Source organism: Dipodomys ordii, unplaced genomic scaffold, assembly GCF_000151885.1.
Source record: "Dipodomys ordii isolate 6190 unplaced genomic scaffold, Dord_2.0 Scaffold11, whole genome shotgun sequence".
NCBI lineage: Eukaryota > Metazoa > Chordata > Mammalia > Rodentia > Heteromyidae > Dipodomys > Dipodomys ordii.
The window spans coordinates 15,088,774-15,103,659 of NW_012267227.1; the positions used below are offsets into that span (position 1 = coordinate 15,088,774).

Genomic DNA, 14,886 nt, shown 5'->3' on the forward strand with positions numbered 1-14,886 from the left:
TTGCCAAACTTTATAATCTACAAAGCCCCAAACCCATAAAACAATGTCAAATATAGAGGAGGCACCTAAAGATATTAAGTAAATTAGAACTACCCACGGTTGGGCAATATAGGACAAAAACAGAATCAAGGTTACATGGTACACAAGTACAACTATTGAATTTTCATAACTGACCACTTTTGAAAGGCTATTTTTGAATGATTGTTATCACATAAATAATATCATCCTTTCCCCATCTCTAAGTTTAGATTACTTATTTATAATTCAACTAGTCAGGCATATTTGAATTCTTTGACCAATCAAAAACAAAACAAAACCAAACAAGCCACATATTGCTACTGTTAGCAAACAACCAAATCCTCCATATCCAACTATAATCATCTAGGATTATGCATAAAAAATTCAGTTATTCTTGTTTGTGTAATTCAGTAATTCATTTTAACATTTTACCTTAAATTATTTTGCATAGTTTGAAACCTTGATTGAAAACCCAGGAGCATTTTTTGTTTGGGAAACCAAGTAGATTTTTATATAATACATTTTAGTGGGAAAATCATTCCTATAAACTCTGGGTCTTTTCAAAATAGTTTTGTGATAAAACAAAACAATTTCATTTTTGCAAAAATATTTCCCTTATTTTTATTATCTCTGTTCTATATAGCAAACAGATAAGCAGAGATTTGTTTCCTGTGTTCACAACATACTTCTACTACACAACATACTCTAAGTAGAACACTTGTTCCAAAGTGACATTTACAGGCTGGGAGTATAGCTTTGTGGTATAAAGTCTGTCTATCATGCATAATGGTCTGACTGAAGTGGAGTCCTTACACCAAAGCAAAGGAGTTAAGAGGAATACTTAAAAAAAGAAGGAAGAAAAAGAAATGTTACTTTTTCAATGGCTTCCAGATTAGTTCAAAAGTGTAACTTCACTATGTGTTCTAACTCCCTTCCTCAATATTTACATATTAACACACATCATATAATTTAACACTGCTTTCAAAATGCATTTGTTTACTGAGGATTCATGGTGGCAATAAAGATGGAGGGATATATTGTTAGATTGTTTCCTCACCAAGAGAACAAAAAGACTATTGGCTGTAAACGTTTCTATTATCAGAACAGATTCACCTTTTAACTGATGTTTCAGAAGGAGTAAGAAATACAAGGCATTAAGGTGGATAATAGGAAAAAAATACAGAAAGATACAAAGTAACAGTCCATCAGGTCTTAGGTAGGGCTGCATGTAGTTCTGCCTGTGCTCTAAAGAGAAAAATCTCACAAACAGAAATAAGCCCAGGAGAGTCTAAGTCACTTAGATATATAAAAGGCAATAATAGGCAGAAAATATTAGTCAAGACGTATTATTCTCTTGTATTCTCCTTTAGGAATAAATGAATAAATATATGTATAATAGAGTTTAATTTTGAGACTAACATTACATTTTGTGTTAGGGAACAGATAACACATACACACATATATGCCTCTAAATACATCAAAATCTGTTAAACTATGTTTTCCTTCTAGGTCCTAACTGTACTTTCATACAAAGATTTCTTTCTGTGCCACCTACAATCCCATTTTCTAACAACCATCCTTCAAAATTTAAAATAAAAAAAAATTGGGGAGGGGGTGGAAGGGGTAAGAGGATATTCAGTTTGAAATCAGAGCTTTGCACTTGGTAAACATGCGCTTTACCACTACTTGAGGCCCTCTACCAGTCCCTTTTTGTGTTATTTCCAAGCTAAGACCTTAACTTTATGGCCATGCTCACCTATCTGGACTACAATTCTCCACTTGTGCTTCCCCCAATAACTCAGATGACAGGTGTGTACCACAGGGCAGTTGAGATAGAGTCTTTTAAACTTTTTATTTTGGGGTGGGGAGAAGAGGGGACAGGACACAAACTATAATCCCCTAATCTCCACCTCCCAGGTAGCTATGATTATGTGTTTAAACCACTGTCCATCCTTCAAATTGATAACTATAGTCTTCCAAAGATTAACATATTCATTTTAGTCCAGCATACATGTTTTTCCATAACTACAGTAATTATCCAATCATCATTTTCCCATTATCAAATAGTTCAAATCTTTGCTCAAAGATACATCAGAAGCTTATAATGCCTATAATGCTATAATAATTACTATATACAAATTTAACATTCACTATTACCTTAAGAGTAGAGATTTAATACTTACATTATGACAAACTTATTTTTTTTTTAGTACTAGGAATTGAACTCAGGGCACTTAGTATTCTAGCCCAGCCCTATGTCAAAGTTTATAATAAAATGTTAAGAGTTGGGGGCTGGTGGCTCACACCTGTAATCCTATTCAGGAGGCTGAGGATCACAGTACCAAGCCAGTCCAGACAGGAAAGTCTTGTGAGACTCTTATCTCCAATTAACCATAAAAACTGTCACAAGTGGAGCTGTGTGGCTCAAGTAACAGAGCAATAACCTTGAGCAAAAAGCTCAGAGACAGTGCCCAGGCCTGGGTTCAAGCCCCTGTACTAGCATTAAAAAAAGAAAAAAATAGTATCTACAAATAGTGATAAGGAAGCTAATCTGTTCTGGGCTGATTTTACTAAAATTCAAATGTTATACAAAAAAGCAGTGAAACATACAATAAAAAGAATAATATTATTTTTTTTGGGGGGGTCCGGTTGTGGGGCCTGAACTCTGGGCATGGGTGCTGTCCCTCAGCTCTTCAGCTCAAAGTTAGCACTCTACCACTTGAGCCACAGCACCACTTCTGGCTTTTTTCTTTTTGCTTATGTGGTGCTGAGGAATCGAACCCAGGGCCTCAGGCATGTAAGGCAAGCACTCTACCACTGAGCTACCTTCCCAGCCCCAAGAATATTATTATTAACAATACAATAACACTGCTTGATATGAATACATGGTAACAATAATTTCCTTTTATAGATAGTGCTAAAACACCATTAGTGGTTAATAATTAGATTTAATAAAATCAGCCATCAAAATAGAAATCCACTTAAAAACTGATTATAAATATTGTGTAGTAAAGTTAAAAACCTTCAAGGGCTCACGCCTGTAATCCCTGGCAGATCACAGTTTGAAGCCAGTCTAAGCAGAAAAGTCTCCTAAGCTCCATACCCAGAAAAAATCAGGGATGGTAGTATGGCTCAAATGGAAGAGCACCAGCCCAATAAGCTCAAGGCCTTGAGTTCAAACCTCTGAACCATTAAGAAACAAAACAGAAAAAAACCTACTTCTCTTGGGCCAAATTCACCTAAGTGATTTTACGAAATTTACTATTTTATCAAATCTTAATCTGCTGTCATAACAGAATAATTAAAGAACAAAACAAAAACTCTCATCCAAAGATAAACAATATTTCTGCATGATTTTTTAAGACCAGGCAGTATGACTGTAACATGAAAAAACATCTTTGATATTCTTTTCACAGTATCCTTTGAGCTTATTGCTGCATCATAGTAACAGGTTTTATTTTATATATATGTATATTTTTGTTGAGTGTGGGGCTTGAACTCAGGGCCTGGGCACTGTCCCTGAGCTTTTTTGCTCAAGGCTAGTGCTGTAGCACTTTGAGCCACAGGCTAGCTTCAAACCATGATCCTCAGATCTCAGCTTCCCAAGTAGCTAAGATTACAGGCATGAGTAACTGGCACCCTGCTAGAAACAGGTTGTAAAAATGTAAACTCAGAGGGAGGGGGTAACAATGTGCAACACAAAATGTACTCATTACCTTATGTATATACTGTAACACCTCTGTGTATACCAGCTTGACAATAAAATAAAAAATGTAAATTTATAGTGCTCATACACCTCAGGGGTACAGTGAGTGTTTAGCATGCACTGGGTCCTGGGTTTAATCTCAATAATAAAAAGAAAAGAGAAAGAAAAAGGATAAATTCCGTAAATCTCAACCATTCAACAGTATGCCATCTACTAAGGTGGTTGGTGTATTCCTGTAGTCCTGGCACTTGGGAAGTGGAAGAGGAGGATCCAGAGTTTGAGGCTAGCCTGAGCTACATAGCAAGACCTTGTCTCAAAAGAGAAGAAAAAGAAAACTAGTAATACTAGTATTTTGAAGAATGAAATTTACAATGAGTAGATACACAGTTGATTCTGTGGCTTTGCCTACTTTTCTGTACACCTTACTTTCTTTATCTGTAAAATGGATATTACAATACTTATATCTCATAGTCTAATTGTGGGGATTGAATTCATTAGTACATGTAAAGCATTTGGAACAGTTCCCAGCACATTTAACATGCCAAGAGCTATTAACTGTTATTAGTAACCACCTCACTACTGGTCAGTTATAAGCTAACTAGATTGAGTATAATTCTATGAGAGCAACCCCAATCCAACAGCAAGAAAAGCCTTCCTTCTGGTTACGACCCATACTTGTAAAAATAAATGCCAAATGTTAGGAGATGGTTTACCCATTTGACTTTGCTAACATTTTCTTAGCTATCAATAGCAGAATGTAAAAACAAATCCAAACTTTCTCCAAGGAAAGCAGGTTGCTCAGGTAGGTCCTGTAGAGACCTCAGTTTCATAATCTATCAAGTTATTTTAGTCATCTTTTGCTTCATAAAGTTCTAATAAGAGATAGATGGATGCTGGGGGTGGGGTAGTATTCGTAGGTGAATACTGGGGATGAATAGGGAAATACTAAAATAACCAAGAAAAATATACCAAAAATACATCTTACTTTTACTGAGTAGAAATCAATTTGGAAAGGGATTTTCCTAAAGTTCAAGTGGAATAAGTAAAGCTTAATGTGTTCAAATAGATAATATATTAAAAGTTATCAATGAAGGATAATGTTCAAGTAAAAATTGACTACTGGATTTATATGAACATGTAAATACATATACAAAACTTCTGATATGTTTATATTGTTTATTTTAGAAGAAAAATGTGGTCATTGTAATAAAACAAAAATATTGCCTTTAAAATCACTCTAACTGGGCATAGTGGCACACATCTGTAATTACAGGTGTGATTACAAGTTTGAGGTCAGCCTGAACGATCTAGTGAAGCCCACCATTAATAAATAAATAGATAAATAAATGATGAAGATCACTTTTAAGTAAGCAAGAGTAATAAAGCCTCTAATTTAATATACTTTGTAATCAACTGTCATATCTTTTAAATTTATAAAACATTTTCAGGTGTTAAACAAGAACTTTCAGACTGGGGATAGTGCTCAAGTCATAGAGCTCCTGCCTAGCTCAAGTCTCAGCTCAAACCCCAGTAAGAGGAAAAAGAAAAGAAAAAAACATAGAGTTTATGAGATAGGTTGGCCTTAATCTGTATTAGAATTATAGGTGTGCTCTACCACACCCTGGTGTTGAATATTTAAGGAACTGTTCCTAACTTTCAAAGAAAAAAATTTAAGACAAAGAATTTTTTATGAAATATATTTTCTTATTTTTGAGAAGTAGAAAGATGTAAGTTCCATTTGTATTTTTAACCTAAAAATTGACCATAATTAGTATGAAAAAGTATTGCTAATTAACTATACTATGGGAAACATTTTTAATTATTCTAAACTACTACTTTTAATATTTACTTGTAAGTAACTATCAAAATACTGTTCTCTACCTGTTAAAAATATCATCAGTACAAAGGGTCTATGACCCTTTATACAACAAAAATTATGCATTATGAAATGCACAACCAGACTAGGGTGTGGCTCAAGGTAAGAAACTCAACAACAAAATGCTTCTAGGTTACTGTTAAGTATGTACTACAAAATTCTTCATTTAATTTCTTATTTCTTTATGGAGCAAAAATAAAGTTAATTTTTCTAGGAAAAAAAGTTGTAGAGAAGTGATAGACTCTGTAATTCTATTATTCTGTAGTATGAAATTTATCCTAAGCTATAAGATTCCTAAGAAAACAAACTATAATAATAGGAAAAGGCTCAGCTTTGCTAACAGAGTTCTTTACCCACCTCTTCCCCCCAACCTTTCCCACAAAAGCTACCTCTACCAATAAAACAAAGCATCTTTTACAAGTAGCTCCCTACAGGATCCTATCTCTCCTTGAGTGCTTACCACAATCTGATTTCTGGACAGCTGACCCAAAGTTTGTTGATTTTACTGATCTTCAGAAAGCCACTGACTGGCTAGGCTTATTGGTGAACAGAGTCAAAAATCAGATGCCCCTGCCATACTTTACAGAATGAGGAGTTGGACAACACAGTTACGTTTGGTTGCACTGTGGTGAAACATATGAGGTTTCTTCTTTTTGTCTTCAACCAGCCACATTTGGGCTGAGTAGCTCTATTACATCTTCAAAAAACTGAGCTCCAGTTCTTGATGGAGACAGAGGAAGGTCATTGAGGAAGTGTTTCAGCTCAAGAGCTAATTGAAAAATGTCTTTTGATTCAGTCCTGCTTGTGGATAGAAGTCATCTTCTGGATGGAAGAGGGAGTGAGATGACCTAGAGTCTTGAATTGGTGGATCTGCAGGAACAGAAACTAAATACAGTGGAGACCTCTTAACTGAGTAACACCACGAGATGGATTTCCTGACAATGTGTCAATATAAACTAAATATATAAAGATTAAACACGTGCATTGGAAATGATCATGCACTTGTTTTTTTCTATCAAATATATTTGTACAGTTTTATGAATAAATGCTTTCCTACTAGCTCATTATAAAGTAATTTTCAGGAAAAAAAATGCCAGTTAAAAAAGATACACCTATTCAAACAAAAGACAGTATACTTTTTTGCCTTTGTGAATGCCATATCCTCCCTACCAAAGAACCAGTTCTCCTTTTGAGTGACTTTTTCTCAATATACACAAACTATAATCTTGGTCTTATGCTCTATAATCTCTATATTGTTAGTACTAACATATATCAACTTTTAATTTGAAAAGGATTGTCTTTTATCCTCTAAGATATAGAATTTAAGTACATAGTAACTTCAGTCTCAATCTCCCTGCTTGAAAATTTTAAGACTTGACTTAATCAAGCTTATTCCTACTAATCAGTCCAAAAGAATATATATCATGAAGTCAGATAATCATTAAATGTGAGTAGTGACTACCTCAAAACTTTCCTCAAGCTTTAATCTGAAAAAAGCTAAGAAAGCCCACAAGAAAACTGTTAATCTAATTTAAATTTTCAACATGTACAAAGAATTTAACATTTGATTATTTGCTTGCATTTATAATTTGAATATGCAAATTTACAGTATATACTCTTATAATTATCAGATCACATGTAGTAAACTGTAATCTGTTGATCAAATACAGCCTACCACTTCTTTTGTAAGTAAAGTTTAAGCAAGATATAATACTTTTTCATTTATAGCTACTTTCATGTTGCAATGGCAGAAAGAAATAGCTACAATAGAAATATAAAGTCTAAAATACTAAGCTGGGGTGTGGTTTAAGTGGTAAAATGCCTGCTTAGCACCTGTGAGTTCCTGAGTTCAAAATTCCACTACCACAAAAACCAAACTGAAACAATAAAAAAATCCTTAAAAATATTTACAGCTTTTTGTAGAAAGTTTATAAACTCTTGATACATACAACTGTTAAGATAAATATAATACCTTAAATTGTTTTGAATAAAACAAAAGTGAAATTAAGTCATAAGAGGACACTTCATCTGATCTTGAGAGTCAGATAAAGAAGTTGATGCTATCTTAACAGTGGGGGGAGGGGATGCTATGGAAATGACATTGTATATACAAATAAATGTCATAGCTGTGTCATGTAAATTTCATATCAAAAAAGTATTTTTAATAAGAGTATATACAGTAGCTTACAAGTTTCTACCTTTAAGTGGGCCACATTATAGTACAGTGGTTAAATATGTAAGTTACATCTTACCTAATAATGTGGTTTCTCCAAAATCTCTTAGATCATCTCAGACCCTTGTGTATATTTTCTTCTTTGCCAGCAGATGGAGACAACACCACTGAAAGTTTAAAAGACATCATTCCCTGTTTAAAGGGAGCTTGCTGGTCTGAAAAAACTGGGGAAACCCTAACCCAAAGAGTTCTTCATTTTTAAAAAGTAGAATGACTATGCCAAAACTAGAAATCCAAGGGAATGTACCCAATATTAACCATGGACAACCTCAAAAATTTAGTAAAGGTGAACTAAGTCTGTACTTGATGTAGTAAATAAGTCATAATATTAAAATGCAACCATCTCTATCTTCTAATAGTCAAACTTCCTGCTCACTGCTGTTGTGGCTAGATCACGTATTTTTCAGATTAAGAAAGTATACCTCAAAAATTCACAAGGAAAAAGAGTTCCTAGAATTCCACAAAAATAGATGCAGTACATACATAACTGTTAAGTAATATCATATGTACTGATACAAGCCTTTTTTCAAAAGACAACTATCAGATCCACATGAAAGAAAGAACTTTTAAAAAGAAGAGAATTAAAGGCAGAAATGGTGGAAGTAATACGAAAAAAGTTCTATTTATGGTTATACTGAAAGAAAAAAACCAAATCTACATTCCAATTTCCCTAATTCTCTGCTAAAATTACATGAACAACCCAAAAGTCATCTGTAAGAAATATCCTGAACTGGAAACCTAAGAAGTAATGTCAAAATCATTATTTACCTGTATTTTTCAAATATCTTTCCTTTCCAAATTCAAAGAACTAAAAGCCACTATTTTCAAATGCAACCTCCCCAAAAAGCCTAATTAAAAAAAAAAACAGCAACAAAACAACCAAGTTACTGAACTAAAAAGAGAAGCATTATTTTGCTATAAAATTCAATTTCCAGTAGACTCCTGTCTTTGAAATGCACTAAACAAGAGCAACCTGTTTGGCTGAAAATACACCATTTGCCTTACAGCAGTTAACTAACCAGTTAAAAAGGAACAGAAAAATATAATCATCACCTGCTTATATATCAGGACTAAAATCAAGTTTACTAAATAAAACAGATGAAGGTAGAGTTCAGGTACTTAAAAATCTATCTAGATTAAATTAAAACTGAGAATTACTGCTAACATAAATCTTCCTGATTTGTTTACTGTATGAACTATTTAATAAAGTAGCCCTGAAGAACAAACTTCTGTTTATCTCTAAAATCTTATGATTCCATGAGAAAGCAACTAAAATCTGCTAAGAAAACTAAAACCACTAACTGCTAGTCAAGATCAGATAACTGCCTATCAAGATCAGATAAACAATCAAGGAACTTTTCATTATTCACATGATCAATGCTCTGTAGCTTTCTTTATTAATGTATTAATGCCCAGGATGGCTCCCTCTTGACAAACAACAAACTTTTAGACTCTTGCCTAATTTCCCAGCAACTGGCAATACTAATACAAAAACTGCCAACACAAAAAGGCACTATGAAGTTTTCAAAACATATATTTAACAAGTCACTCTGATGATAAGCTCTTAAACATAAAGAGGTATGGCCAACACAATCCACAATGAAATCTTGAGTCTTTTACCATTTTGCACTATCACTGTTCACCACCATATATGAGAATGTTTATACCCAATTTTTTTACATAAAGCAATAATTAGAAGAGTGTCTGGAATTTCTGTGGTTAACATTAAGTATGTCCAACAAACTAACTTTACAGATAACTCCTATAGGAAATAAAAGTGACCAACAAGGAATGAGTTTGTTTTTTAAGTGAATTGGCTTTATGAAAAAAACACCAGATGTTAACTTGGCAAGTTCCTCTTGGGGGATCTATGTCAGTGCTTCTGCCTCCACCTGCTGGCAAAGATTATGAAAGTAGCTGATATCACTAGGTAAAAAAATCAGGGGGGTTTTGGTAATAAATGAATGTTCTTTTATGTAACTAACTAGCACAATGCTACATTGTGTTACAGACTATTAAAATACTGGTGAAATCCATTAGAAAGTCTACAGAAAAACACACTGAACACCAATGTGTTCAATGACTAATAGGCCAAATATCAAATTTAAAAAAATTTAATTACCTGATAAATAACATCTTGGAAAAGGACTGGAAAGGTAAGTGCTGCATCTTCTAGCTCATTTAGACTACAGTGCACTAGTGTTTCATCCTTAAAAAAATAAAAAAATTAAATCAAGACATTAAGTTAAACTTCAAGTCTCTTTTTTACACAGAAACCCATACATATTTTTTGGGGAGAGGAGAGGGTGTCTTTAAGAAATGGCCTTGCTATGTGGCCCCAAGCAGCCTCCAACTCACAATACTGCCTTTGCCTTTCAAATGCTGGGATTACAAACATACAAGCACTTGAAATCATAATTTTAAGTGGTCATGATCACCAAAAACATTAATTTTAAAACGTACTCATTCTTACATAGAATTTTAAAATGCTATATGTGGCATAGCAATTTAGGATAGGATTTTCTGAAGTCAATGATTCTCAAGTATAGTTCCTAAACCAAAAAACACCAGAATTATCTGGGAAGTATTTGGAAATGCAAATAAAATTCTCTAGCTACAATTTGAATGAGTCACTCAGTAAGGGTTGCAGTTCAGCAATCTTTACTAACCTATTGTTCTGATACAGACTCCAGATTGAGAACCACTTCTCTTAGTTTTGCAGCTGCCCAAACCACATGCATAATATTTCCCCTTCCTCCTTCTCTTCCTTTTTGCGGTAGCTCAGACTGGCCATACACTTGTAATACTGTTATCTCAACTTCCCAAACACTGTGATAACAGTCATGCACCACCATGCCTGGCTTTATTTTCTGTTAGTGGCATACCAGACTACACATTTCAATTCTTTCCTAGAACTGAATCATACCTAATTCTACTACTTCTTCTTCAGCTTATTTTTACCTATTTCCATAAAATTACTTCTCTTCACATTAGACTCAAAATAATTTGGTCACAGGTTAATATGACCACTTCAACTCCTAATACCAAAATGGAGCAAAAATCACTTTCATTTTATCTTCTACTTACATATCAAATCTAAATTAATCATCCGTTCTGAAATTTCTTTCTCTTTTAAATAATCCCTTTTAGGGGTAGGGGAGCAGTACTGGGGACTGAAATCAGGTCCTTGTGCTTTTGCAAGTTAGGGCTTGAAGGCATGGTTTAAGTGGGTGTGCTCAACTCTACCAGTTGAGACTGCCCCTACACCCTTTTTCCTCTACTGGTTTTTCAAACAGTGTCTTGCATTTTGCCCAGACTGGCCTGGATCACAATCCTACAGTTTATGCTTCCTTCCTAAGCTGGATGATAGGGTCTACCACACCCTGCTTACTGGACGGGGACTAACATTTTGTTTGAGCTATACCAGTCATTAGTAGAATTGTAGTCCAGTCTGGCCCAGGGGGAAAAGTATGAGTCCTATAAGAAGAAATAATGAAATCTCCCCCTAAAAAAGAGGGATTGGAGGCATGGCTCAGGTGGTACAGTAAAAGCATAGATCAAGAATTTGAAACCCTGCCAGGCGCTGGTGGCTCATGCCTGTAATCCTAGCTACTCAGGAGGCTGAGATCTGAGGATCGAAGTTCAAAGTCAGCCTGGGAAGGAAAGTCCTTGAGACTCTAATCTCCAATAAACTACTAGAAAATCCAAAGTGGTGCTGTGGCTCAAGCGGAAGAGTGCTTGCCTTGAGCTGAAGAGCGCAGGGACAGCGCCCAGGCCCAGAGTTCAAGCCCCATGACCGAGAAAAACAAAAACAAAAACAAGAACTTGAATCCCAGTCTCAGACAAAAAAAAAAGGACTGACAGCTTTGAGTGGTAGAGTAGATGACTAGTAAGCACAAGGCACAGAGTTCAAACCTAAAACAAGCAAGTGAAACAACAAGACTTCTTCCTTAAGATAAATTTTCTGAGAAATAAATTACATCTTTAAATACAGGACAGTAGACATCGTTTTTGCTAATATGAAATCATAAGTAGGTGATAAATGTGGATAGCAAAAGATTTGAGACGTTCAGTTTTCAAAGCTCTCCTGTGACTCAAGGGTATATAAATTTCATAATGAAATATAGAAATTTTTTCAGGCAAGGGCCTTGCTTATTGTCCAGGCTGGCCTTGAACTCCTGGACTCAAGCTATCCTCCTACCTCAGCTTCTCCAGAAGCTTAGAAAACAGCTATGGACAATGACATGTATGTTAGACTCTTAAAATCGTATCAAGAGAGCATACTGAAAGACTTTAATAGTGATAAGAAACTTTGCTGTGGGAGCCAGTGGCTCATGCCTGTAATCCTAGCTACTCAGTGCGGTTCAAAGCCAGCCGGGGCAGGAAAGTCTGTGAGACTCTTATCTACAATAAACCACTAGAAAACCCGAAGTGGCACTGTGGCTCAAGTGGTAGAGTACTTGCCTTGAGCTGAAGAGCGCAAAGACAGTGCACAAGCCAAGAGTTCAAGCCCCACAACCGGAAAAAAAAAAAAGAAACTTTGTTTTTGACTCTATTAATAAAAAAAAATATCTAAAATTTAGGAATTATTCAAATTAGAGATTCTTGGGAAGGAAATAAAATAATGTAAGCTGGAAATATAGCTGAACTTGCTAGGCAAGCACTGGAATTTAGTACAAGGCCCTAAATTTGATCTTTATCATCATAATAATCACAACAGTCTCAAGAATATAGGGAAGAATGGGTACCGTGGCACATGCCTGAAAGCCTAGCTACATAGTAGGCACAGGTAGGAAGATCACAGTCCAAGACTAGCCCAAACAAGAAGCAAGACACTATCTGAAAAATAACTAAAGCAGAGTTGGAGGCATGGCTTAAGTGAGAGTGCCTGCCTAGCAAGTGTGCGGCCCCCCAAAAAAGAAAAGAAAGAAGCAAACAAACAAAAGAAAGCAAAGAAGGGTTTTGATGTGGCTCAAGTGGCAGAGTGCCTACCTAAAAAGCATAAGGCCCTAATTACAATCCCCAGTACTGCCAAAAAAAAATGGTAAGAATATAGAGAGGAAAACTCCTTTAAATCTAATTCTTAGAAGGCAAAATCCAATCAAACTAGGGATCCTAGCTTAAGACTATAAAAACATTTCAGAATACTCAGAGAGAATATTATAGTGTGATGGCTACTCATCATTTGCTTTCTTTTAGGCATGTTAGACTGTTAAAAAGCAATTTAACTTCTTTTTTCTCTCTGGCTCTGAAGGTAATATGCTTACCAAGTCTAAAACTAGGGAGAATTCTGGTGTGCTTCTTGTTTTCAATGGAAGAGCAGGTTTCCTGTTGAGTTGTTCTTCTGTCAGTGGTGGAACGTGTTTGATGAAATAATACCTGTTAAGTGAAATTTTAAGAAAATTTCAACGCATCTCCTTTTGTTAAACTCAAACATATTACTAAATTCAGCCCATTAAAAAAATTGTTAATTAGCCACAATATGGTACCTATATACAATGGAATATTATGCAGCCATCAGAAAGGAGGCATCTGCAGGGAAATGGATAGAACTAGAAAAAATCATGTTGAGTGAGGTAAGCCAAGAACAGAGACAAACAGCACACGGTCTGGATGTTAAATCCAGAGATACAACAAAGTAAACAAGACTCGAGAAACAAAGGACCTCCACTCATCTGATCGTATCATTACTAAATGACCCCATGCTGCTGACCACATATATGGAATATATGTGCACATCAGAGGGAAACTAGGAGGAGCACACAGAAGAGGGGAACAACAGCGGAACCCATCAGCTGCATTGGACATTGATCAAAATGAACTCCGCAACTCAATGAAAGCAATGGAAGGGAGGGAATGAGAGGGAAAGAGAACAGCTGACACTAGCAAAAGTAAAAAAATGCACAATATCACCTGATGTGGAAGAAATAACTGTATTGTGAAAGCTCATAGAGAATTCACAAACTTTATAAATCACAATAAAGACAATTTTCCCCATACGGGAGAAAAAAAATACTATTCCTAAGTGACTATTTTATCTCTAAACACAGTATATGAAATCAAGATTAAAAAAAATTGTTAATTAAGTAAAGTACATTTAACCCAGCAAAGAAAGCTTATAGAACAGAAGTGAAAATATACACCTGAGTATCTCCGTAACTCAGTATTAAAAGCATTCACCCCTCAAGGTCAGAGATTGCTCATAAGAGATTTTCCTCTTTTACTTGTGACAAACCCATCAAGGTAAATGTAATCCTAAAATGAAAATGCATTTAATAGATCTAATCTGCCAACATCAACGCTTAGAAAGAATAACTAGGGAATAAATTAGACAGTGTGGAGTACTAGTTGTTTACGCTTATGATCACATGGTTGACTGGGAACTGCAGCTCACTGCCTAGCAGTGTGCGAGGCACCCTATCTGTATCCTGTTAACCCCACAAGGGGAGAGGAGGAAGAGGCTTGGAGGTGCTGGGGAGGATCAAAATTCAATGCACATCTTTTTTGGACCATTGAAAAGTTAAAAAATTATTAAGGAAAGATGAATTTCATCTATTTATACCTAACACTGTCTATATTTGAAAGAAGGCTAAAGATGAACTGATGACTGGCTGGTTCTATGTCCATGCCATGAAATAAATCTTTCAATGAAAAAAGAAACAAAACCAAACAGAAAATCAACTCACGGGTCAAAAACTTCCCAGTCTTCTTCATATGTGGCCTCTGCATGGGCTGATGAATAACCACTCTCTGGAGTAACTGGTGCTATTAAATGAAGTGAAAAAGAAAATGTTACTTTTTAACTCAGTGAATTATTCATTTTTATTGCTTCTATGAAAGACCTTTCCCAAGGCCCTGTGTATTTTAACTTAAAGATGCAACTAATTCATAAAGTTTTCAAAAGCCAATTTAGTAACAAATAGCTGTAACTGTAAAAATTTACTATCAAAGACAAACTGGCAAGGGCTGGGAAGGTGGCTCAGTGGTAGAGCGCTTGCCTTGCATGCATGAGGCCCTGGGTTCGATTCCTCAGCACCACATAAGCAAAAAGAA

The 14,886-nt window shown here is 35.2% G+C and overlaps 1 protein-coding gene across 2 annotated transcripts in view; it reads right to left on the reverse strand.

Annotated features, from left to right (window-relative positions):
* The window catches only part of Ctdspl2 (CTD (carboxy-terminal domain, RNA polymerase II, polypeptide A) small phosphatase like 2), a 63,618-nt gene that overhangs the window by 16,543 nt on the left and 32,189 nt on the right, over positions 1–14,886 (reverse strand). For both annotated transcript variants that reach the window (XM_013010122.1, XM_013010121.1), the window contains exons 6-8: positions 14,520–14,598; positions 13,101–13,212; positions 9,956–10,042 (exon numbers count right to left, since the gene is read on the reverse strand). In XM_013010122.1, coding sequence (XP_012865576.1) covers positions 9,956–10,042; positions 13,101–13,212; positions 14,520–14,598 — 278 coding nt within the window. The remainder of the gene's footprint in view (positions 1–9,955; positions 10,043–13,100; positions 13,213–14,519; positions 14,599–14,886) is intronic.